The following is a 25,211-nucleotide window of genomic DNA, read 5'->3' as shown; positions in this document are numbered from 1 at the left end:
CACAATTACGGCAAAATGGCGTCTGAAGGAAACGCACAGTTAATAAATTGAAGCTTAACCACATTTAACATGACTTTCTCATGTTATATGTGAACGATCAGATCTAAAATTCAGTTTTCCGTAATTGGTGTTATTTCAAAATGTGTTTCTTGCCAATTGCTAGTGCAAGCACAAAAACCTTTTTCTTCTGTGGCGAAGGAAGGCTAATTTGCCATTTCTGACTGATTTACATAACAGGTGTTACTACTACCCAACATAATAGTAATTAATTTTACACCAGAAAGATAAACGGGTGAGCTGGCTTTCCTGTCTTCAATTTCAGGAGTTGCAGGTCAGATCAGACGTCACAACTAGCTGAGCCTTTTTGCCGGATTTACAGTTGGCACAATTAGTAGACGACTTTGGGTCAACCCACGAAACACAGCCAAATGGCACTGGTGAAGGAATTACTAAGAACTCATGGCAGAAGAGTGTACAAGTGTGAGAGTGTGAGGAAGCCCTTTCAAAAGATCCGGTATTAACTTCATAGCCCTTAGCAACGTAGCCTGAGGAGCTGTCAAGACTGTATGCAGAAGAGGGCTGGAATACTGACCAGCAGTGTCTGTTGCAAGTAAATATGTCAGAGCCTTAAACATCCTTCCAGTGGGATGCGTGCAAACCCTGATAGGCAATGGGCAACTGAAGCCTTTTCTGTGGTACATCAGTGGAATTTCGTTGAGGAAAACAGCAGGAAATCACTTGATGCTGTCTGCCTAGCAATCCACATAGGTCTTGCAAGTTCTAAAGTCTGATTGGCATGGGCCGACTCAGTGCCAGAGAAGCAGAAAATTAGGATGAAGACAGTGTCAACCATGCACCTGGGCAGATCACTGAATTCTATAACACGGAGGCGGATTTGTAGCTTGCATGTAGAGTGGTAGAGGCAATACATATGGAGTGCGCAAAGGGGCAGGATGCTCCCAGTGATACAAACTGAATTAAAGCTTCACCAAGGCGTATAAAAAATGAAGTTTTACAAACCAGTGGTTTTGCTTTTGTATTCCCAACTGGAGGACGAGGGGCTGTGGTATACATATAGTTGAACAGACTATCGATTTTTCTTAGAGGAACACCACCACCTCGATCGCTCATCTGGAATAAAATAAAAACCATCAGACCCTTTTGAGGAACAAAAGGCAGGTCACAGATAGGTGTGTAGGAAAACATGATCCAATACTGCATGCCATTTACATGCTAACTTAAAACACAAAGCATGGCATAGTTGAAATTTTATTTCGAGAGTGGGAAGAAATTCACAATTTGATTAAAGACATGAAGGCTAATATTATGCAGGAAGTGGCTTAGTTGCTATTACCGTTAGGAAGAATAATATAAACTTTTGGTATTTTATAGCACATCCTTAACCCAAGTATAGAAGCAGTGTGGATTTTAGCATCTAATATGCTACAACAGAGCCTTCTGTGAAGGTTTGTGGGGGGAGAGGGGAGGCAAGCACCTAGTAAAAGACCAGTGAAGATGTAAACCAATGCAAATGACAAACTTATTTGATTATCACTGCAGCGTTTTTACTTCCTCATTCATTTCAGTAACCCCTACATTAACGAGAAGCGTCTTTCTGTTGCTCCATGCTTACCACTGAAGCAACAGACAGCAACATCTGACAGCTATCTAGTACCAGAGATCTGTAAACCCCATGAATGCATAGTTGCTACACAACTGTGAGGCCGCCACAAGAGACTGAAAATTGTATAACTTCACGGATTAGCTAATCGCATGGTCCACTTGTGAAAACTAGAAGGTCTGAGACTGAGGGGGCGTGGATAAGGACAAAGCCCTCCACGTAAATAAAACTTTATGAAGTTTTAGGAAAATATGTCTGTAGGACCTGCAATGGGGAGGCAGTAATAAAGACAAAAGAAAGGCAAACTTGGAAGACTTAAAAGCAACCCCAAAATCACAAAACGTTCTAACAAACATGCACATTATCTCGTGAAAAGCTGAAAGAAAGCAACGAATTATACCTAGGTTGTGGTACCATTGCACATAAATAGGGCAAAACTTTCCACTTTTACGAAGCATAGTCCTTGCTGCCTGCAGCCAAGCCGGGTGGTAAAATGGGCAAAGAAGGCAGTAGAAGATGGTCAAATCCCCAGTACAAGAGGTGCTCATCATTAGGATTTTGGCACGGTGCATCATCCATCATTACAAACACTACTATGATGGTGACATTACAAAAACCCAGCTAGCTACATGAATCTACCACCCATGCGCGCTCCTGAAGAAATCTTCGGCCGACCCATCAGAACTAAAGAATTTCCGGCCCATCTCGCTGCTACCCTACCCCGCCAAAGTACTAGAGAAAGCAATCAACGCACAATTATGGAATTTCATCAAGGTCAATAACTCCATGGACAGCTCTCAGTCCAGCTTCTACAGCAATCACAGAATGGAGACAGTACTCCTGGCAGCCACCAACAACATCCGATTACTCCTAGACCGCGGCCACACCGCAGCATGCATACTCCTCGACCTCTCAGCAGCTTTCGTCACTGTCTCCCACAGCACTCTGCGCACCAGACTCCATGACACAGGAATCCGCGGAAGAGCCCTGGAATGGATCCACTCCTTTCTCTCTGGGAGGATGCAGAGGGTCAGACTCCCGCCCTACACTTCCAGACCCACAGGAGTCAACTGCGGAGTCCCCTAAGGATCCTCACTGAGTCACACACTGTTCAACGCATACATGGCCCCTCTTGCTGCCATCGTCAGAAGCCATCATGTCATATGCTGATGACACACAACTCATCATTTCCCTCACTGAAGACCCGGACACGGACAAATGGAGCTTTCACTCAGGAATGGAAGCCGTCGCCACCTGGATCAGAGAAAGCTGCCTCAAGCTCAAGTCCGACAAGACGGAGCTTATCATCTTCGTAAACGCCACCTCAGCTTGGGAAGACTCCTGGTGGTCCACATCCCTCAGCACCCCCCTGCACTGACCGAGCATGCCCGCAACTTAGGAATCATCCTCGATTCCTCCCTATCCATGACCCACCAGGTAAACTCTGTCGCCTCCTCTTGCTGGCACACACTCCACAAACTTCGGAAGATCATCAGATGGATCCCAGCAGACTGTTGGAGGACAGTCACCCACGCCTTAGTCAAGAGCAAGCTCGACTACGGCAACGCCCTGTACACTGGCACCTCAACTAGGAACATAAAAAAACTTCAACTCATCCAGAACTCGGCCGCCAGACTCATTCTGAACCTCCCTCACTGAGAACACATCTCCCAACACCGGCGGACCCCCCACTGGCTGCCGGTCGCGAAGCGAATCATCTTCAAGCTTCTCACCCACACGTACAAGGCCATACACAACGCAGGACTAACCTACCTGAACCACTGCGTCTCCTTCCACACCCGCCAGATCCTTCGGCTCTGCCCAGTTGGCCCTGGCCACCGTCCCTTGCATCCGGAAATCCACTGCCAGAGGGCGATCTTTCACCTACACTGCAGCAAAGAGCTGGAACAACCTCCCCCTGCATCTCAGACAAAACAAGTTGCTCACCATCTTCAGGAAGAACTTCTAGACCTGGCTCTTCAGATGAGAACCCTCCCCTCTCTCCCATTGCCTTGAGACCCTCACGGGTGAGTAGCCGTGCTTTACAAACATTGATGATCACTTACAAATATGGCCCCCGGCCCTGATGGGGTTCCGGTTGACCATTTTAAAGACAACATGGATTGATGTGCACCTATTCTGACTAATGTTTTTAGGTGTGCCGTAACGACTAGTCTTCACTCAGCCTGGTCTAAGGCCTCCATTGTTTCAATATTTAAAAAGGGTGACCGTAATGATCCAACCTGTTATCGACCCATATCGATGATTGATGCCACAGCAAAACTTTTTGGCAGGATTCTCTTAGATCACTTAGAATCCTGGGCAATCAATAATAATATTTTATTGCTGGCACATTATGGCTTTAGGAGGGCTTTGGGAATGATTGTTCAGTGTCTGAACTTGCACCTTTTGGCAGAAAAGTATGTAAGCGCCAGGCAGGGGTGTCTCTAACTGGAGTTTATGGACTTAAGTGCAGCATTTGATAATGTCATCAGGAGTACATTATGGGAAATGCTGATTAAGCAGAGGGCTAAACCGAAGGTTGTCCACTTACTGGTGAAACTGCCTAGTGACTTGGAAGCCAGGGTTAGATATGAGTTGAATGAAGAATGCTTTCGATTTTTCAAGGTTAGGAAGGGGGTCAGATAAGGGTGTGTTCTGGCCAACTTTCTTTTCAGTTTTTATATTAATGACCTTGAAGAAGCTTTAGTGGATGTTGAGGCGGATCGCCCAAAGAAAGGTGCTCATCAGCAATCTATTCTTTTGTATGCTGATTGTGTCTTTATTGCACAAGCGGGGAGAAGGCTTCAAAAGTTGCTAGGTACATTTTTTATTTTATGACCGCAGAGGGTCTTTCGACCAATGAAGCAAAATCTTATACTATGGTCTGCGGGCGTCCCAGAAGCAAGGGAGCTCCCTTTTATATTGGAGACACACGCTTGAAATGTGCCTCCACATTTACATATTTGGCAATACCCTTTGATCGTGACAGCAATTTGGACCATCTTAAAGCAGCATGAGCAGGCGGTTGCATCTCTGCGTATGTTTATTCTCAAATTAGGCTCTGCACCACTTAAACCGATTAAAACTGTATATAATATATAAAGCAAGGCCTATTCCTATTGCCAAATATGGAGTGGGTGTATGGGGGTATACTGGTTCATCCCATTTGTAAATTAGTGAGAATACATTTTTGAGGAGTTTGCTGTCACTTCCTAAAAGCATTCTGGCTATTATTGTTCATGAATAACTTGGCCTCTCATTCCTGGAAGATGTGGTTAGATTAGCCCCAGTATTATTGTGGCTGTCAAAATGGGCCAGACTGAAAGCAGCACTCACCCAGTAGCTGATTTTAGATTGTCTGAAACTTGAAGGGGTGCATAAGTGTAAGTGTTTAATGTATGTGAAGAAAATGGTTGGTAGCATAAACAGATCTTGAGCTTTTTATGAACACAAGGCACTTAGGTAAACAAGCCATCTGTTGACCAAGAATGAGTTACTCAGCCAGATTGCAGACGAAAGATGGAGAAGTAATTTAGGTAAAGGTATGGTGGCAGGATAGCTTCATTTATGCACTACTCCAAAAACTGAGCCACATGTGTTAAGCGTTCGTCAACACTATAGATTTTATTTGATGAGGTTTTGGTCGGGTCTAGCCCATTTTTGGTGGCTTACCCATCCAATGCACACACATCTAGGGACTTCATGCCCTGTTCATGTGATTCCTTCATGCCCCAGTCTCAGCTACATATGGTCCATGTTGGACTTGGCCCTTTTTGCATCCCTAAACACTTTGCCTTCCTCCTCCTATTTTTCTGACCTCTTTTTATTGGCTCTAGGACTCTGAGCACTTTATCACTGTTGATCAGTGCTAATGTACAGGTGCTCTCCTTTCTAAATTTGATGTGATTGGCTTACACCTGATTGGCTTTTTAATTTTCCTGTAAGTCCCTTGTACAGTGGTATCTCTTATACCCACGGCCTGTAAATTAAATGCTACTAGTAGGCCTGCAGCTCAGCATCTGCCACCCACAAGAGTAGCCTTGCATAAATGTCTTAGGCCTGCCACTGCAGGGCCTGCATGTGCAGTTTACTGTCACAGGGACCTGGTGTCTAAATTGACTTGCCAGGCCTGTAACTCAGCTTTTAGTACATATGCCACACCTAAGGTAGGCCATAGGTGTCCCTATGGGCAGGGTGCTGTGTAGGTAAGAGGTAGGACATGTGCCTGGTTGTGTGGCCTGCCCTAGCAGTGACAAACAGTCTATTTTGTTTCTCAATGCTGTGAGAGCTGCCTCTCTCACAGGATTGCATTGGAAATGCCCTTTCATATAGCTAAGTGGTATTGCCTGTTCTATGCAGGATGGCGTAGGCATGTTTGGTATGGTTATAGTGGTAGTGAGAAATGCTGCTTACTGGTGTAGGTGGACTTTTTTATTATCATTGTAGATATGGCACTTTTAGAAAGTGGGTATTTCTTTGTGCTTATAACTCTGGTGCTTTTGCAGCTTGACTCCAATCCACGTCTGGGGAAGAGTGATCGCTGGGCTTTGTGGATACTTTCTAAACAGCCATCACACAGGGAGGGTGGAGGTGTAACAGGAGTACATTTGCATACTGAATGGTCTTCCTGGGCTGGGAGAGGTAGAGGTGGGGCACCCATGCATCTGTAAAGGCTATGCCCTGGCCTCAAATGAAGGGCTCGTTTACCCCCTACTGGTACTGGTATCTAGAGCCAGTGTTGGAGGAGAAGGGGCCATTCCTGGAACTGGTTAGAAATGGTTGGACCCGTCCCCTCCACCTACAGGGGGTTATCACCCACATTCTGAGACACTACTGAACAAGAAGAGACACTGCATGGACCCAAAACCAGATGCTACTGGAAGGGACTATCAGGAACCGCCATTAGGTCTGTCTTGCTGATGTGCTGCTCTAGGCCTGTTAGGCTGCCACAAAGACTGACACTTTAGTACTAGGACCCTACTGAGCTGGCCGGCTGCCTACTGTGCGGGCCACCTGTCTTGCCTAGGTGCCCCAGTGTTCTCCCAAGGCCAGTGGGTTTAGCCCCTGGGAGTTGGCTGCCACAGGATCCTTCACAGTGCCTTGGCACACCCCCTTACCGTAGGATTCTTGTGGTCTGTGAGTCCGGTAGAGGAGCAAATTACAGCTGGAGCTCCCGGTTCGACCAAGTGGTTGCAATTGTCAGAGCGTATTGCTCACTATTGGGGGCTCTAGTCCCCCTTGCACCTGGATCTAAAGTGTGGTGTGTCTGGTGCACTCCTACCCCCTGGAGGTGGGACTACCGTGTATTGCCATGGCCTTGTAGGGCCATCAGGATGTGGGGAAGCGCCTGCCAGTTGAGCAAGTGCCAGGACAACAATGCGGCTGTGCCGAGCAATGCCGAGAAGACACAGCCTGGTAGACCTGCCCGTCACGTGGCCCGCCAACCTGGTGAGGGCCACGCCAGTTCTGCCAGATGGAGAAGGACCCAGAGGAGTCTCCTCCGTGTGAGGATGCAGAGGGAAGCTGAGCAGGGAAGAAGAAGGCTGCCACACCATGTGTCCACGGGAGGCTGCATCGGATCACTTTCCCCCACGGGGGACCCGGAGTGATCTTCCTGCCTATTCTACAGTGTGTTTCCTTCCTCACCCTGTTTTTGAAGTACCTGTGGAGGTGGGACATGCACAACAAGTGAGAAACCCGGTTGACGGCAGCTAAGAGTGGAGTTGCCACCAGAGCCCTGACAAGGAGGTTTCCTTTCTTTGGACTGCTACATTTACCATACCTGCCCAGTAGGCAGGCAGTGGTGTTTACTCCCTACTTCACAGAGAAAGTAGTGCATTTTCTATGACAGGAGCTCAGGAGCTCCTGCACTGGATGGGGTGTGTTGTGATACCACCCATTGTGTAGAAGCAGCGCAGGTGCACAATGCCCTGCATGTAGAAGGTGCTTGTGGATGATTCTTGCAAGAGTTACATTTTTTTGTGGTAGTCTTACCCTCATTGTGTATGCTGCTTTTTCCAACTGGGTTTCTACCCTCATTGGTACTGCATTGTTTTTTATGACCTGATTCATGTAATGTATTGTTTTTCCTTGTTAGGATAACCCACATATTTTCAGGGTTGGCATTGCATGCAGGGGGAGGGTAATGCTTCTAAGACCTATGCCAGATGGAAATGTTTTCCCTTATGTTGCATTCATGAGGATGTCCTGGCATTCATGATAATGTGTTTATTATGGCATGTGCATTTCTGCTGATAATGATGATCTGCCATTTGGGGAATGTTTCCTCCAACGTAAATTCACTTTGGTGATGATGATAATCTGACAACTGCTTATTTTTGTAGAATGCTAGCAATTTATGTGATATTCTGACAACTGCTTGTGTAGCAGGGTATTACTGATACATGTTGTTTTTGGTCTAATGATGTTTTGTGCAATAAAGTTTATTTTTATATAACTTATTGTGGAGTTTCCTTTGTGGTGTATTTATTGTGTCACTAGTGTGTGTGTTGTGCAAGCGCTTTACACATTGCCACTGGGATAAGCCTGACTGCTCGTACCAAGCTACCAAGGGGGCGAGCAGGGGTTATCTTAGGCGTGTAGCTCCATTGCCCTGACTAGGGTGGTGGTTACTGTCCGGCTGAGGTGCCTACCCTAGCCAACCAGAACCCCATTTCTAACAGTTCCATTCTGTAATTTATATTGTGAGCAGAGAAGGCTATTTTAACTCCACTTCTTGGGGCGCTAAATATTAGGTCCTGCAAGGAAGCAATGTTATATTTGCAGTAGTTACAAACTGACTTGGTCTGTGCTACTATGTAATATTCTTCGCATCAGTTGTGAAAGCCTGAAAAATGGATGGTAAAAGATTTATTAATTGGACACGTTGTGTGTCCCTATTTTTAGAGGTAAGATATTTATTACATGAAGTGAGTGTTTTAATTGATGATTTTTCTCTTTTTTTATTGAATTGATTTTTATGGATTCATTTTTCATTGATTTTATGATTGATTTTCCTAAATTGGTGATATTTTTAATATGTGTGCATTGCGTTTCATGACTTTTTATGGCCTGTTCTGGCCAAAATAAAGTTTTACTGACTGACTGATTGGTGTACACATGTAAATTCCATAGTGATAGCACGTTTTAGGCCACCAATGACTGAGGGCCAGATGTAGCAATGTCAGAATTTGCGATTCTGAAATTGCGAGTCGGTGCGACTCGCAATTTCCAAATCGCAAATCCTGATGCAGAACTGTGTCTCAGACACCGTCTGCGAATCGCTATGGGGTCGCAAAGACCCACCTCATTAATATTAATGAGGTGGGTCGCATTTTGCGACACCATAGCGATTCCCTGCACTCACAGGGATGGTGGCCTGCTGAAGACAGCAGACCATGTCTGTGACTGCTTTTTAAAAAAGCAGTTTTTTATTTTTATTTTGCAGCCCGTTTTCCTTAAAGGAAAACGAGTTGCAAAATAAAAAAAATAACGAAACCATTTGGTTTCGTTTTTTCAGAGCAGGCAGTGGTCCATTGGACCACTGCCTGCTCTGAAAAAACCGTTTTGGCAACATTCACAAAGGGGAAGGGGTTCCATGGGGACCCCTTCCCTTTTGCGAATGGGTTACCACCAGTGTGACTGGTGGTAACTGCAAATTGCTTTGCGACAGCATTCGCGGTCACAAAGCAATTTAGCATTGCGATGCGAGTCGCAAATAGGAAGGGGACACCCCTTCCTATTTGGGAGTCGCATTCACAATTTGCGAGTCGGTACCGACTCGCAAATTGTGAATGAGCATCGCGATGAGCATTTTGCATGGCGCAAACTGCCATTTTCGCAGTTTGCACCATGCAAAATGCTTCCTACATCTGGCCCTGAGTGTTTTACTTTGGTAGTTGAATAGAATACCACAATTTTGCAATTCAGCATATCCTCTTACTGAAATATGTCACACACAAAATAAGTTCAAAATGTATTTATGCTAGTTAATTAAAACCGATACATAAACACACTAGCCATGATATAAAAAATGTAAGCAATAAAAATACTTAGATTTAAAAAAAAATCTCCCTCAGTTGGTTAGTTTGTTACTAGTATAGAAAGTGTTTTTTCCACAACATTCATAAACTTCACAAAACATGTACTTAAGCTGATGCTCGCTGCTTGGATTGACGCTGTGACTGCATGCCTGCATGAGCCGATTGTCATCGACTTGAACTTATACATCACAAACAGTAAATATTACTTCTAAAATGAGGGGACACATTGATAAAAAGTGCTTACCTTAACAGTTAAATCTTCACTACCCAATGCAACATGCACGTGGATTGGGGGATAAACACCTCTTGCTGTGTTGAATTCCATGGTAGCTCTCATTGAATTCTAGAAAACACAAAATGCAGTTACATTCATATGATCTATAAGCACTTGTTTACTAGATTCTGAAGTTCATTTTCTGAAAAAAGGTGTCTAAATGATTCTTTTCTCACCGATGTCTTTGGTACTGAATTTACTGATAGCATGTCATCAATAATACATGGACAAGAGTGCACTAAGCAGCAAGTTATTGCACTGCCAAACACGGAAGTACAATAGAAAAACACAGAGCAACTGACTTCAACTATTTATGAAGGTCTATTACAAAACAAATCATAATTTCTCAAATGAAGGGTCAAAAGAAAATCACAGATTTAGCATTGTGCTCATGCTGGTTCCTTTTTTAATTAATTTGTTTATTTTACATTTTATATGAACAAACCATTAATTCGTTTAATTGCAAACTTCTTGATAAATCTTCTGTCTACATCTGCTTACATGCCATCTTTGTTGAAACCAATAAAACTAACCAAATTGATATTAGCTTGGGGGGATCATCCACATAATCATCTTTCGTACTGAATAGGTACAACTCATTTGGTATTAGCATTAAATTTAACTTCCATGCTAATCCTTCACTACATGTATTCTCTGCACAGCTTTTCTATGTATTTCGACAGATATATGACTACTAGGGCGATACCTACATTTGGTTAGAAAGTATGATAACAAAGAAACATTACTCACTACATTTCCCTTTAAATGTAATTGCCTTAGGTTTCTGTTGGCCAACACTTTACATTCAAGATAGTCTACTGTTATTTTTTCCTTTACGGTTCTGAAGCATTTTATTGCATTATTGCATTTATTGATCTGCATGCAGTTCTATTTTTTGCGTATGCACATTAGTCATTAACATGCTCTATGCTTCTGTCCATTTCACTATTTAGTTTCCCACAACAGGTGGTCATTACGACTTCGGTGGTCTTTTTCCAAGACGGCGGAAGCCGCTGCTACCAACAGACCACCAGTGCTAACGGTCCTAAGGCCGCCATATTTTGACTTAGGAAGGATTTTAAACCCAACCCCGACAGCCTGGCTGACGGAGGAAGAGAGGCGAGTCCACCACCAGCACCACCATGCCAACAAGTCTCCGCCCGACATATTATAATATGTAATACGGTGCGGCGGAGTCCTGTCGGCGGTGCAGTGATGGTGGTGGAAAACACCAGGACCCATCCCCTCCCAGATGACCAGCTTGCCGGAAAACGTAAGTTGATCGTCGGAAAGGGGGTGGAGGGAGATGCTGGTTGCATGGGGGTGTGTGAGCGTGTATGTGTGCGAATGCAGGTGTCTGGGGGCGTGTATGTGTGCTGATGGGCGTGTCTGGGTGCGTGTATGTGTGCGGATGGGGGTGTCTGGATGCATGTATGGATGCGGTGTCTGGGTGTGTGCATGAATGTGGAGGGTGGTGCGTATGTCTGAGTGCGAGTGGGGGAGTGTGTATGGTTGTGTGTGGTTGGGTGAGGAGGGTGTTTGCATGTTACGTTATGTTACTGAGTTTTAGATAGCACCAAACTACCCGGAGGCTTCATAGCGCTTGTGCGTGGAAGTGGGAGTGTGCCGGCGACAGGAATGTAGATTCCTGTCGCTGGGTGCGTTACCACCAGGGTTTTCGTGGTGGTGCGACTGCCACAGAAAGCCTGGCAGTACGCTGTGTCTTGATACCGCTGGGAGTCTCATGGCTGCTGCCAGGCTTGGGGTGCTCACCTCTGGGCCGGCGGTCCCACCTCATTGGTGGTAGTGGTGGTAATGTGGCTGTGTTTGGGTCGGTTCACCGACGCGGTCGTTATATGACGGTCTTCACCACCGGCTGGCGGCGGACCTCCCACCACCATGGCGGTCAGGTGATCGCCAAAAGCATAATTACCACCTTAGAGTGGTGCATTGTTTACAAGAGTAAGCTATTCATTTTTTTGTTAATATGAGATATTGGTTATTTAGCTTTATTAGGTCAAGCCTGCGACAAGGCCTGCATTCTCACTTGCGAAACACTAATATTTACAGTAAAGGGCTTTGAGTACACCCATTGCTTACCAGTTGTTGTCTTAAAAATTACTATTCTTTGCAGCCTCCTAATTGGCCAGTGCAGGCGAAGTGTCACTTCCGTTCCTTTCTTTGGAGCATAGACCAAGCAGTGATTGATTAAATTTAATCAGTGCCAGTCCACTGATCCAAATGTGAATGAGATACTATTTCTTACTCTCCCCTTCTGCTTCCCCTGCCCTAGCCTGAATAGCACTTTCCAGTTTCTAGGGCAACGGGCAGAAACACATTCCATCCACTGAAATGTAAGAATAGTGAAGGAGCATTGGCCATGCCAGCAATACATCACATGGAGTCTAATAGAGGCTGGCTGTTCCAGGGACTGTCAGGATAAAAGTTTTATGTTTGTTCACCTTTGCCCTGTACATCCCAGTCCTTCACAAAAATGACCTGATGAACTGTGCATGTAAAATCGAATTCCCCACGGTGCCACCAAGATTCTGCACCCCTAGAGTGCTGAACGATCCACCTGCCAAAACGTTGTTGCAAATTCACCTTAAAACCTCAATAATGTGAATTCCAGGACCAATGTGTTCTCTTTTTCTGTCTCATGTGGCAATGGAAATGGAAATGTGCGTTTATGCTATACTTTCGCAGAGCACCAAACAAAATTAAATAAATAATTTTTAGGTGTGTTTTTTTTCCACACACAGCCATGTAAAAAGTGTACTTTCCTTAAATTGCAGTAATACAACATTATTTTGAAAATAGCAAATTTCGTTGGTTCCTAAATAGGGTGATTTTTTTGGCAAGCTTCATTCATTGCTTTTGCAAGACCTGTTTGGTAGTTTGCACAAGCATGCAATTAGGAACAAGCATTGGCAAAGCCAATAGGTGTTACCTATGCAAGAACTATTGGTGTTGTCAGAGAAGACAAGAGTAAAAAAAAAGCGCTATAACGCAGTCAACACTTGCCGCATCCTAGCGCCTTTTTTTAAACTTTCACCCACACTGCACAGCCGCCAAGCTGCTGTAAAACACAGCTTAAAAAACATTGCCAAGGCACATAGTAGAGCTATTTGGCTTTGTTATTTTTTGCCATGACAAAGAAGAAAAGTAGATCTGTGCAGCATTGCTGAAAGGTTAAAACACAGCAAGCACTGACTGCATTAAAGCACTTTAAAAAAAATTCATTCTTGCTGCACAACAGTCATGCTGCAGTACAAAATAGCTAAAAAACATTTACAAAGCCAGTAGATCCCATATAGGCCAGACCTATTGACGTTGATAATACTTATTTTTCTTTGTGTGGATTCTGAAGCCTAACACGCAGGCCACGGGGAAGCGATCTGTTTTTATATTTGTCACGTCATCTATCAGGTTAATGCCCTTCTCCCTTTTTTGGTGGATTGTTCATGCTTGTTTCTGATTTTTAAACCCTTTCATAGTTTGCTACCAAAGATTTATTCTCATTGTTGTTGAGAGAAGCCAGCAGCCTCATGCTTATCAGCATAGTTGTGAACCCGTCTCTTCAGTGCAAAGAGTAATCAGTACGAAAAGATAAAGAAAAGCCAGTTATCTACAACATGCAATATCCTTTCACTGGAACCATTTATGGGTGTAACAGGTCAAATGCACTATACTGCAGATTCGAAAGTTAGTATGAAAGAGGTATGCAGGTAAACATGTAGCAAATATATTTAAACCACATGCAATTGCAGACTTTATTACCCAATTTTTATGATGTTATTACGGGACCTACATATGCAGCAACCTCATTCATGTTACCAATAATTAATTCCCATTCTTTCTGCGGATGTCAATTCTAATCACTATAGAAGATGACTCAGAGATAGCCGTGGACATTGATCAAACAAAATTGGCTTCAGATCAAAGGCATTTAAGTTATCGTACAAGTAACTTGTCTCACATCAAGTAGTGGAAATAAATAGCTCCCAAAAGGCCTCACGACACGTGACCTTCAGCCAGTCATAGCTTTTTATACAACCACACTACTAAACTAACTAAAAATGAACACTACAAATCACAAATTGCAAAGTACCATTTTTTAGACATGGGGTCTCTAGTTGACAGTGGTTTGCACCATGTCCAAGTAGGGACCCTTACTCTAGTCAGGGTAAAGGAGTCACGCAACTAAGATAACCCCTGGACACCCATTGGTAGCTTGGCATGAGTAGTCTGGCTTATCTCAGAGGCAATGTGTAGAGTATTTGTACACACAAGCACACACACAGTAACACAGTGAAAACACCACAAAAGTACTCCTCACCAGTTAAGAAAAATAGCCAATATTCATCTGAGTAAAACAAGACAAAAACGATAAAAGTCCAACATACACAAGTAAAGAGAACACTTTTTAAAGGTTTAAATGAGTCTTAGTCCATAGTAATCAATGGTCACATCTTTTTAGCACAAAGTACCTGAGATGCATAAAAAAAAAACAAAGACAATGTGGGCCACAGGGGAGGTGAGGCATCAAAAAAGCAAAGCTATGCATTGGTTCCTTACTGCAAAGGGAAGGTGATGCGTCAATTCTTTCCACGCAGGGGAGGCGATGCATCAGTTCCTTACTAGCAGGGAAGGTGATGCGTCTATTCTTTCCTCTGAGAAAAGGCGTTGCGTTGATTTCTGGACAAGCAGCCTCGGTTAATTTTTTGAAGCCCAGGGACAATGTGTGAAAAATCCAAACGCATTGTGTTGATGGAGCCACACTGAAATAGGTGATGCGTCAACTCTGCAGCCGCAAGACAGGTGCTATGATGATTCTCCAGCTGCAGGACAGGCACTATGTCGATTTTTCAGCCACGGTCCATGGAATTTCTCCTTCAGGTCACCAGCTTACACTTCCAAGGGACCTGGGACTAGAATCTGCACCACTTGACAAGTCAGGACTCTCAGCAGAAGAGCCCAGGCACTGGCAGATGAAGTTTTTGATGTCCCTCAGACTTCTTAATCTTAACAGGAGGCAAGCTAAATTCAACCCCTTGATAACCTTAGAAAGCAGGATGTAGAAAGTAAAGCCCAGTCCTTTCACTACCAGGACAGAAGCAGCCATCAGCAGGCCATCTCAACAAAGTAACAGGCAGAGTGGCAGTTCATGCTACAGGATCCAGCTCTTATTCCTTGCAGAATGTCGTCAGTCCAGGAGTGTTCTAACTTTGTGGTGTCAGAGGTCCAGTAAGTATACCCATTTCTGTCTTTGAAGTAGGCAAACTTCAAAGAGAGGTCTTTGTAGTGCACAAGACCCTGCCCTGGAACAGACACACTCCAGGGGGTTGGAGACTGCTTAGTGTAAGGACAGGCACAGTCCTATTCAGCAGCTGCTCCCACCACTCTAGCTCAGGAAGACCCATCGGGATAGGCAGGGCACGCCTTAGCTCCCTTCGTTCAATTGTCTAGGAGTAAATTCACAAACAGCCCAACTGTCATCCTGACCCAGATGTGTATTCCACAGACAGGCAGAAGCACAGAATGGTTAAGCAAGAAAATGCCCACTTTCTAAAAGGTATTCGCGTATGATGAAAGGCATCGGTATTCTGTAGCAATCTGGTTACATTACTTTGATTATACAACTAGCGACATTCTGACAAGATTATGCCTTGTGTTCACGTACTGGTTTGGCGGCCCTGATGGGAAGATGTCTCTGGCTTCCAATACGCTGTGCTATCATTGTCCCAGTTCTGCTACTTTTTGGCAAACGTGCCATATCTGAAGTCTATACATAGGATTCCCCTGAGTGAATTCTTCATCTCAACTGGCCCCCTGTATAGGACAGTACGTTATTGTGGTATAGAAGTATGCACTATATGCTTTCTACGATCTGCAACAGATACTTATGGCCAGGTTTAACATACACAACCTCATTCTCCCTAGGCGCCATTATCCAGTCCTGATGATAGTCCTATGCTTATTGCTCTAAGGGACCGAAGTGTTGACAGATGAATGTACCTTAACACACTTGTTACCCGAGTATTGGTTCTTTGTATACATATTGGTACACTACTGATTAGACACACTAAATTATAAGTGACTATCGGTTCCACATGCCTGAGACAGATAATTGTAGCCTAATTCCATTGATATTTGATGATTGGTTCTTTGTATGTGGATGGGTACACTACTGAACAGACACAATACATTCTATTTAATTGGATTTTTGTTATTTTATGTCTGAGGTTAACTGATATCATGCTTTGCTTGAAAAATAAATTTTTGTTCAAATGTGTAAGCATAATTATTCCTTAGTTAGAAAAATGATAATTTTTTGGTTTTGTCAATCACAAGAATTGCTAAAAATTGTCTCCCTTCTAATTTGTCTTTTTCTTGCTTTGATCTTGTTTTTCTATTTTGAAAGATTGTCTATAAATAAGCAATTTGTGAGAATGTTGACACAGACTTCTGTGTGTAAATTCGGTTTAATTGTATGGTAAGGGACCCTTGCTCTCTATAACAAAGGTATACCCCATGTCCCATTGACATCATAGGGTTCCCTTTGTTGTTTTGGACTCTCACTTTCTAAAAGTGCCATTTTCAAACTTACAATTCAAAAACCAACTTCATCATAAGGATGTATTTTTAAATTGTGAGTTCAGAGACCCCAAACTCCAAATCCCTCCCAACAGGAAATTACACTTGCAAGATATTGCAAGGCAATCCCTAAGTTACCCTATGGGAGAGATAGTCCTTGCAATAGTCAAAAACGAATTGAGCAGTATTTCACTATCAGGACATGTAAACCACACCAGTACATGTTCTACCTTTCAAATACACTGCACCCTGCCCACGGCACTGCCTTGGTCTACCTTAGGGGTGACTTACATGTAGTAAAAGGGAAGATTTAGGCCTGGCAAGTGAGTACACTTGCTATGTCGAAATGACAGTTTAAAATTGCACATACAGACACTGAATTGGCAGGTCTGAGACATGTTTCATGGCTACTCATGTGGGTGGCACAACCAGTTCTGCAGGCCCACTAGTAGAATAGGATTTACAGGCCTTGGGCACACATAGTGCACTATACTGGGGACTTACTAGTAAATCAAATATGCCAATAATGGATAAACCAATCACCAGTGCAATTTAGGCAGAGAGCATATGCACAAAAACAGGTCTTAAAACAAAGAAGGAAGAAGCCAAAAAGATTGGGGATAACCCAACAAAAAGATACAATTGGTTAGGAAAATGTTATTAAGTGAAAGTGCCACTTAAGATAAAAAATAAAATAAAATGGTGAGAGGAGGGCCCAGCAAGCCCTGAGCCAAAAACAACATCAATCTTCTTAGATGCAGAAAGGGAAGTGATTGATTGAAAATGATTTAAGGGTTGGAGCAGTCATGTACTTGGGTACTTTTGGCTTCTAAACTGCCTTTTTTTTGCGCAGTGCACAGGTCCTTGTGAAATAGCCTAAGATTCAGATCTTGGAATATTGCCACTGCCAATTTTTTGATGTTGGGGTTTTTACATCAGGATTCATTATTTTGCAGCAATTACATCAGGAGTCAGTACTTCGCAGGTATGTTTTATTATCTTTACATAGGGAGTCCATTATTATAAAAATTTGTTGCCACTAGGTAGTTATAGTTTGGACCTAGTTTCTATTTTTTTTAAAAAGTGTATTTTTTTGTTGGCTATAACTTTAGCGCCAGTTGAAGAATCTTCAGGAAATTTTCAAAAAAAATTGACTCTCTTGGCAGCTTCTGTCTGAAAACTTTTGAGGTGATCCGTCAAGCGGGGGCAGAGAAAAAGGGGAGGTCCCAAAATGTGTTTTCCCATGTTAATTCTCATAGGGCTTTTGAAGAGGTCTACAGTCCGAACCGCTGGACGAAATTACACCTAATTTAGTAGAAAGGTAGCTCTTGGTCCAGAAAGCACCTTTTTTGTTATTTGGTGTGAATCCATTCAGTACTTTTTGAGATATTAAGGAAAATTTAAATTTGCATATATATATATAAATATATATATATATATATATATATATATATATTTTTCGTAACCAAGTCCCGGAATGCAGGTGCTCCACACAGCGGTCCTGGATGGGTTCCGAGAGACCCTAATATAACCTTAAACACTCCTTCAAATATCAGGAGAACCAGGACACCTCCAATATGAAAATTCAATTGATTTCAGCACAAAATCCAACGCGTTTCGGCAACAGCCTTACTCATGGATACATATGTGTGAAGGCTCTGCGAACCCTCCCGACCTTGTGCTGAGATCTGATTGGTTGGCAACACTTCAACAAGGAAGTGTTGGCAGCCATGTTGGGACTTCGCAAAAGCATAAAAAATAAGGAAAGGGACCAGGGTTGGGACAACCTGACCTACTTAGCTCTGGTGCTGGAGTCCCAGAGGGACTTAAAAAAAATTTTTTTGCTGCAAAATCATGACGGGGTTGTGACTCTGTGGCAAAAACAATTGCAGTCTCCCATGCTTGTTTTAATAAAGCCACGTCCAGGGCCAGGTCCCTGAGGTATAAAAAAAAGGCCCCCTTCTTGGGCCTATTTATGTCCCGGGACCACCTCCTCCACAAGACTTAAATGTACTACTATTCGGGGGCCGTGTGCCCCCACACCCAGTGGACCACCACCTCCCCGGGGCAAAATTGCTTTATTAAAGTGGGGGGGACGGGCCCTGTGGACTACCCCCCAAACCCTTGGGTCCGCCACCTCCCAGGGGCTACATAATCAATCAATCAATCAATCAATGTGGTGGGGCTCACGCGGCCCCCCGCAGCCCTTGGGACCACCACCTCCCCGGGGGTATTTATTTAAATTAAGGGGGGCGGCGCTGCCCCCCCATTGATTTGTAGTGGGCCCAGGGGATGGCGTCCCTGGGGCTGAAATCTGCCAAGGGAGACGGCCCACACAGCCCTCCTCCCGCACACTGGTCATTAACCCAATGAGGTAGCACTTACTAATTAACCAGTAGAAAGTGCGCCAGCTGGATAGACATTTTGTGCAAACTGTGGACTCTTGCTGGATAAATGAGCAGTTGAGCTTCCGTTCTAGCCATGATGCTCATTTCACAGAAATTAAACCTCAAAAGGAAGCACTTACAAATATAAACGTAAAAGGTGCCCCAGTTGAAGCTCCACTTCTGGAAAAGACAAATGATCCTAACTCCCGCATTTGGCGGACAAAGCAAGTGTGATTACTCTGCGATTCCATATTGTAAAACGATCTGAAATCATTTGTGAGGTGAATGCATCTTTCATGTAATGGAGCACAATCAAGACACTCTCACACCTGCATAGACCCTCTCACACCCACACAGACACTCTCACAGCCACTCTCACACCGAGACGCCCTCTCACACCTATTCTCACACCCAGAGACAGGCCCTGCGGCCAACTCCCACTGCGCATAGGGAAAGGCCATGTGCAGGATGGGGTTCGGTTGTTAGGGGGGTTGGCCGAAGAGACTGGCCACAGGCCAGACCCTGCGGCCAACCCCTGTTGCTCACGGCGAAGGCTGTGCGCAGCAGTGGTTGGATTAATGTATAGTAATAAAAATTACTTTACGTTAAATAAACATAGAAATTCACTGAAAAAACAAAGGTTACAGGGGCGTTAAAGCTAGGAAATCGAATTAAAAAAACCTTAGAAAATGAGTTAAAAAAACAAAGGTTACAGGGATGTTATAGTAAGGTTCTGAATGTACTTGCACAAAACCAGAGAAATTCAGCAGTTATAGTTAGAGTTATTTCAACTCATGGCCTACAGTAACTATAACTTGCCGCCCTCGCCATTCACTGCTCATTACCCCAGATACTACAGCACTCATGACGACTTTTATTACTTCAATAAATATATCAATGAAACATTACTTCTTACTGAAGAAAAAACATTACTTCTTATTGAAGAAAAAACTGTGCATTGTGAGAACGCAAATTATGGTTACCTTAGGTCGCAAGTTATAGTTACTTAAAACAACTGTAACTACTGAATTTGTCTGGTTGTGTGTGAGAAAATTCAGAACCTAACTATAACTATAACATCCCAGTAACCTTTGGTTTTTCAAGTGAATATATACACATACACACACAGCTTCAGAAAACAAAGAGACGGGCACTCCAAGGCAGTTTTTGCAGTTCGAAAAATGTTATTCAGTCACATCAGGATAGCACGCTTTGGAACACAGATGTCTTTCTCAAACTAATGCACCCCACCGCCTTCCGAAACCTATGGCAGTGGCTTCATAAACATTAAAGAGAAGTGCAACAAAAGAAATAATGACGTTTCTCAATGCCACATCACAATTACAATTTTACAAAATTAACACCACAATTTAAAAAAGGCCTTTACAAAAAATGTATAAAACAAAATATTAGACAATAATTGAATAGACACGATCAATGCTTCAACACAATGACGTGGGCAAAAAGTAGATCACAGCCCAAGTGGTCAAAGGGGCCATCATAGTACAAAGCACTCTGTGACGGCTTAGTCGGACTTCTTCATAATAACCAGATAGCATCAACTGTCTGATGGGCTCAGCTCTACATTTCTGAACATCCCAATATACCATGTTACTTCACTTATCCGAGGGTTTAATCACAAAAGGGTAATTTTTCAAATCTATAAGGGGCCATCTCTGGTCTTTAGACAAATTAGCATCTTTCCAGTTACAATGCTCCAAACATAATTGTTTTCAAATTTTTCACACCCACATCATGAAAAACTTAAATATTATCATGGCCTATATTTGGTAAGAAAGCAGATTTGGGTCTGAAGGGACTGATCTGTGTTCTGTTCTGTCCGTAATTCCAATTCCTTAAGTGCACATTTTTGTGCCAATCCTTCAGGAATGCTTCCCTCCAGCTCACACAAATTATTAAGAGGGCAATATCTCCAGTCTCCAGTCTCTCCTGAATTCAGTAGTCTCCACATACATAGGGTCAAGACCAGTTTGATTGCTTTTAAGTTTAAAATACTTCTTCAATTTTAGCTTTCTTATAAAGTGAAATACATCTACACCTACATCACAATACCCATCTATTGCTGTTGGACAAAAAGATACACCTAGCTACAACACTGATTTTTCAACAGGTGTCAGAACATGATTAGGTGAGTTCACAACAGTTAATGTGTTATCCTCACACACATCATTTCTTGTTGGATAGCCTTGTTTTCATCCCATGAGGCATCTTGTTGTATGCTTCACCACATTCTGCTCCTCCTGGTTTCCCCCCACCTTTGGTGCCTCCTCTTCCTTTTGAGACATCTTTCAAATGCGACACGTGAAATGCAAAATCTTGCTGTTTTAGGAAACTGTATTCTTCCATTATAGTTACCCCAAATGAGGTTTTCCTGAAGGGAAGGATGCAGAATCGTCAATATCTGAAGGTACCTCAGAGCTTGATTCTGAGGTAAACAAATCCTTTTGTCTGTATATTTTTGTTTTCTTTATTTCATTCCTTATCGTGTCAAATTTTCGTGCAAAAGTGAACACTTGTCCATCATTATAATCTTTCTTATACCGTAATAATATTTTGCGCTTCCTCAGTTTTATTCTTCTTTTCTTTGTATTTGTCCCGTCTTATTTGCATCTCATTTCAGAGCTTCTCCACTTCATCTTGATTACTTTCTTTTCTACGCTCATCCTAACATTTGTGATAGTTTTTCCAATTCAATTCTGGCATATTTGATTAAAAGCTCCATCATCTATTTTGATGTTGACTGCAACAAATTATCCCAATCTTCTAAGAGTTTAGGATTAGGTCATTCGTGAGTTGGAATAATAAATATACATAGGCCTCTTGGTACCCTTCCCACTTCAACATAATTTTCTAAGGAAGCATTTTTACAGCACCTGTTAATTTATTTTCTTAAAAGTTTTTCAAAGGAGTGAAGTCTTTGTCGTATTGTAAACCCAGCACTACCAGTAGAACTGGTTGAGGACACTGCCTCCACCGTATCTGATTCACTAAGTAACAAAGTTGCTGCTTCCTTCCTTTTCCTCAATGCGTCAGCATTGTTGAAACACCTCCTAAGTCTGCGGGCGCTGTTAGTGGGATTTCAAAGAATTTACACGCCTCAAAGTGTGCTACTACCATGCAGCTACACCTCTGATAACTATTCCAGTGGAAGGATGTGGGATTCACCTTGCCAGATCAAAAAAGCAAACTGTACACATATATACATGCATTTAAAAGTAAAAAAAATAATAGTTACAAATATATGAAAGTATTAAAGTAAGAAGAAATATGAAACAAAATTAAAGTTGTTATTGTTAATGTATAAATAAATGAATATATTAAGTTAATGTTACACACAATTTTATTGTGTGTGTAAGGTATCTGTGAATGTATATACTTTTAAAGGGCGGCTTTGAAGTTTATTCCCCAAAACAAAAGATATAAAATATTTCAAAAAGAGGGGGCTGGTGGGAGCTGGGGGGTCCCTATCTATCTATCTATCTATCTATCTATCTATCTATCTATCTATCTATCTATCTATCTATCTATCTATCTACAGTCTGCCATGACTGCCTGTATGCAGTGAATGCCTGTAGATTGCCATTTGTTGCTTCTGTGTGGTCTAAAAATAACATATTTTGATCTGTAATGCTTCACACTCTAAATTTTAATCACATTCCTTGGAATTTTAAAGATACTTAACAGCTTCCCACTTAAGCATTTCTACCGAAGTTCCGATTTTCATTATAAGAAACATGAACAATTCTGTTCCTCATTTAATCCCCATTGAGTTAACAAACCTAAGTGTCATATCTATTTTATTTTCTATTCTAAAGGTTTCTTTGTCTATGTGATGTATGAGTGCCTCTCTATGACAAATTACAGTATTCTGCATTAGGTTGTGTCTGAATATTTGAACAATGTTTAGTCCATCAAATGTCTGTAGTATATGCAAGAGGGTAAAGAAAGTCCGGAAACCCCTGAAATTTCCAATGTCAGCAAAGAAGCCAAATGTAAGAAAATAGGCAATGGTTATGGATTTACCCACTGCCAATAACAACTTGTGCAATAAGACTCTGCAGAAGATGATGCATATAGTCTACTATAAACTGACCCAGGTATCATCAGATTCATGCTGTTGATGCGAATGCTGACACCAGAGTAAAATACAGCTGCTGCAGGTGAAGACACCATTGCTACCCAATGTCACAGCTTTAGACTCATGAGCCAGACGTAATAGGTGGAGTCACCTGCTCTGCTCGCGCATGGCATTATGCAGCCACAGAGCCCCAGAACCCAGCAACAGACACTGACAGAAGTACTGCAGAAATCACACACAGCATTGATGCAAAGTCTACAAGAACAAGTCTCATCCTGGCCACCTCTGCCAGGAAGGAAACTCTACTGAATGAGAAGGGAAGCAGACAATAAAAGCAGCAGAAGCAAACATCGCTCTCAATAGTATCCCACCTGGCCCAGCAGCCAGTAAACTCTTCTTCTTTCCACAAGTTCATTGATTTATTCTTTTATCCAGCGTGACCAGTAGAGACACTTCCCATGCCTGTTAGTTGCAGAGATGTCATTCAGAGGGCATGACTGGGTGAAAAGGATCATCAATCACCGAGGAAGTGTTTCAGAGGACTTCAAGTGAGCCTACCCATGGCAAGGCCTGAGTACTGCAGCTGGGCTTGGCATATTTGATGATATTAGGTAGATTCAAGCCTCCACTTTTGAGTGGAAAGGATAAACATGATTTAGCTATTTTCTCTTTCTTCTCTGCTCATATGAAGTCAATTATAATCAATTGCAGCTTAGGAGAGGGAGGAAGAAAGAGCTAGAGTCTGAATGAGTATATTAGGCATTGTAGTTGTTTGACTACCAAGTAAGAAAAGCCCTATATACCACGACTGATGCTCATTTTGTATTGCATTTTGTAGCAGAACTAAGTTGGCAGCAACTATTTGTTCTATCAATTAAGTGCTCAGTACTCTAAATAGATATAGACTCAGAGGTTTGGAAGTGATTTGTTAGGAAGGTTAATATAGAGGCTGTTGAAAAGGTCTGGACAGACATGACCAAAGCAAAGGTCAGGATGGATTTTTGGGAGTAGTGAAACAATGGGAGAACATCTTAAAGGAGTCACAAGTGATGGAATGCTGTACGAGCCTGCATTTATTAGAAAGGACTAAAGATAGCTTGCTTTCAAAGAGCAGCACTCACATATTGCAGAGTAGGATTTGGGCAATAATCAGTTTTGCAGGCAAGGATAAAAGGAATGTACTGATTTTTGCATCCACCTGTGAGAGGGCAGTGAAATAAATTCTTAAGGTGACCAGCTTGGTCTTCACGCTTGGGATGGAACTGAGGCCCATATTTATACTTTTTTAGCGCCGCATTTGTGTCATTTTTTTACACAAAAGTGGCACAAACTTACAAAATACAATTGCATTTTGTAAGTTTGCGCCACTTTCAATCAATCAATCAATCAATCAAGAAATTTGTATAGCGCGCTACTCACCCAGAGGGTCTCAAGGCGCTGGGGGAGGGGGGACCGCTACTGCTCAAACAGCCAGGTCTTGAGTTGCTTCCTGAAGGAGAGGTGGTCTTGGATCAGACGGAGGTGGATGGGGAGGGAGTTCCAAGTCTTGGCTGCCAGGTAGGAGAAGGATCTTCCTCCCATGGTGGCTTTTCTAATGCGTGGCACGGCGGCGAAGGCGTGGCTGGTCGATCGTAGCTGGCGGGTGGGAGTGTAGAAGGTTAGGCGGTTGTTGAGGTACCTGGGGCCCAGGTCGTGGAGGGCCTTGTGTGCGTGGGTGAGGAGGCGGAACGTGATTCGCTTGCTGACGGGGAGCCAGTGCAAGTCTCTCAGGTGTCCGGAGATGTGGCTGTGTTGGGGGATGTCAAGGATGAGGCGTGCGGAGGCGTTCTGGATGCGTTGGAGTCTTTTCTGTAGTTTGGCCGTGGTTCCGGTGTAGAGGGTGTTACCGTAGTCCAGTCGGCTGGTGACGAGTGCCTGGGTGACCGTCTTCCTGGTTTCGGTGGGGATCCATCGGAAGATCTTTCGGAGCATGCGTAGGATGTTGAAGCATGATGATGAGACGGCATTGACTTGTCTGGTCATCGAGAGGGAGGAGTCCAGGATGAAGCCCAGGTTGCGTGCGTGGTCCGTTGGTTTGGGTGCGCTGCCCAGGGCCGGGGGCCACCAGGAGTCGTCCCAGGCAGAGGGTGATGCTCCAAAGATGAGGACTTCCGTCTTGTCTGAGTTCAGTTTCAGGCGGCTGTTCATC

At 43.2% G+C, this 25,211-nt stretch overlaps 1 protein-coding gene across 3 annotated transcripts in view; it reads right to left on the bottom strand.

Annotated features, from left to right (window-relative positions):
• Nucleotides 1–25,211, bottom strand: part of PDK1 (pyruvate dehydrogenase kinase 1) — a 163,164-nt gene that overhangs the window by 41,217 nt on the left and 96,736 nt on the right. For all 3 annotated transcript variants that reach the window (XM_069225344.1, XM_069225345.1, XM_069225343.1), the window contains exons 8-9: nucleotides 9,911–10,009; nucleotides 1,021–1,131 (exon numbers count right to left, since the gene is read on the bottom strand). In XM_069225344.1, coding sequence (XP_069081445.1) covers nucleotides 1,021–1,131; nucleotides 9,911–10,009 — 210 coding nt within the window. The remainder of the gene's footprint in view (nucleotides 1–1,020; nucleotides 1,132–9,910; nucleotides 10,010–25,211) is intronic.

Source organism: Pleurodeles waltl, chromosome 3_1 (assembly GCF_031143425.1).
Source record: "Pleurodeles waltl isolate 20211129_DDA chromosome 3_1, aPleWal1.hap1.20221129, whole genome shotgun sequence".
Classification (NCBI taxonomy): Eukaryota; Metazoa; Chordata; class Amphibia; order Caudata; family Salamandridae; genus Pleurodeles; species Pleurodeles waltl.
Note: the sequence above shows the minus strand (reverse complement) of the source record. Positions and strands in the feature narration are given on the sequence as shown.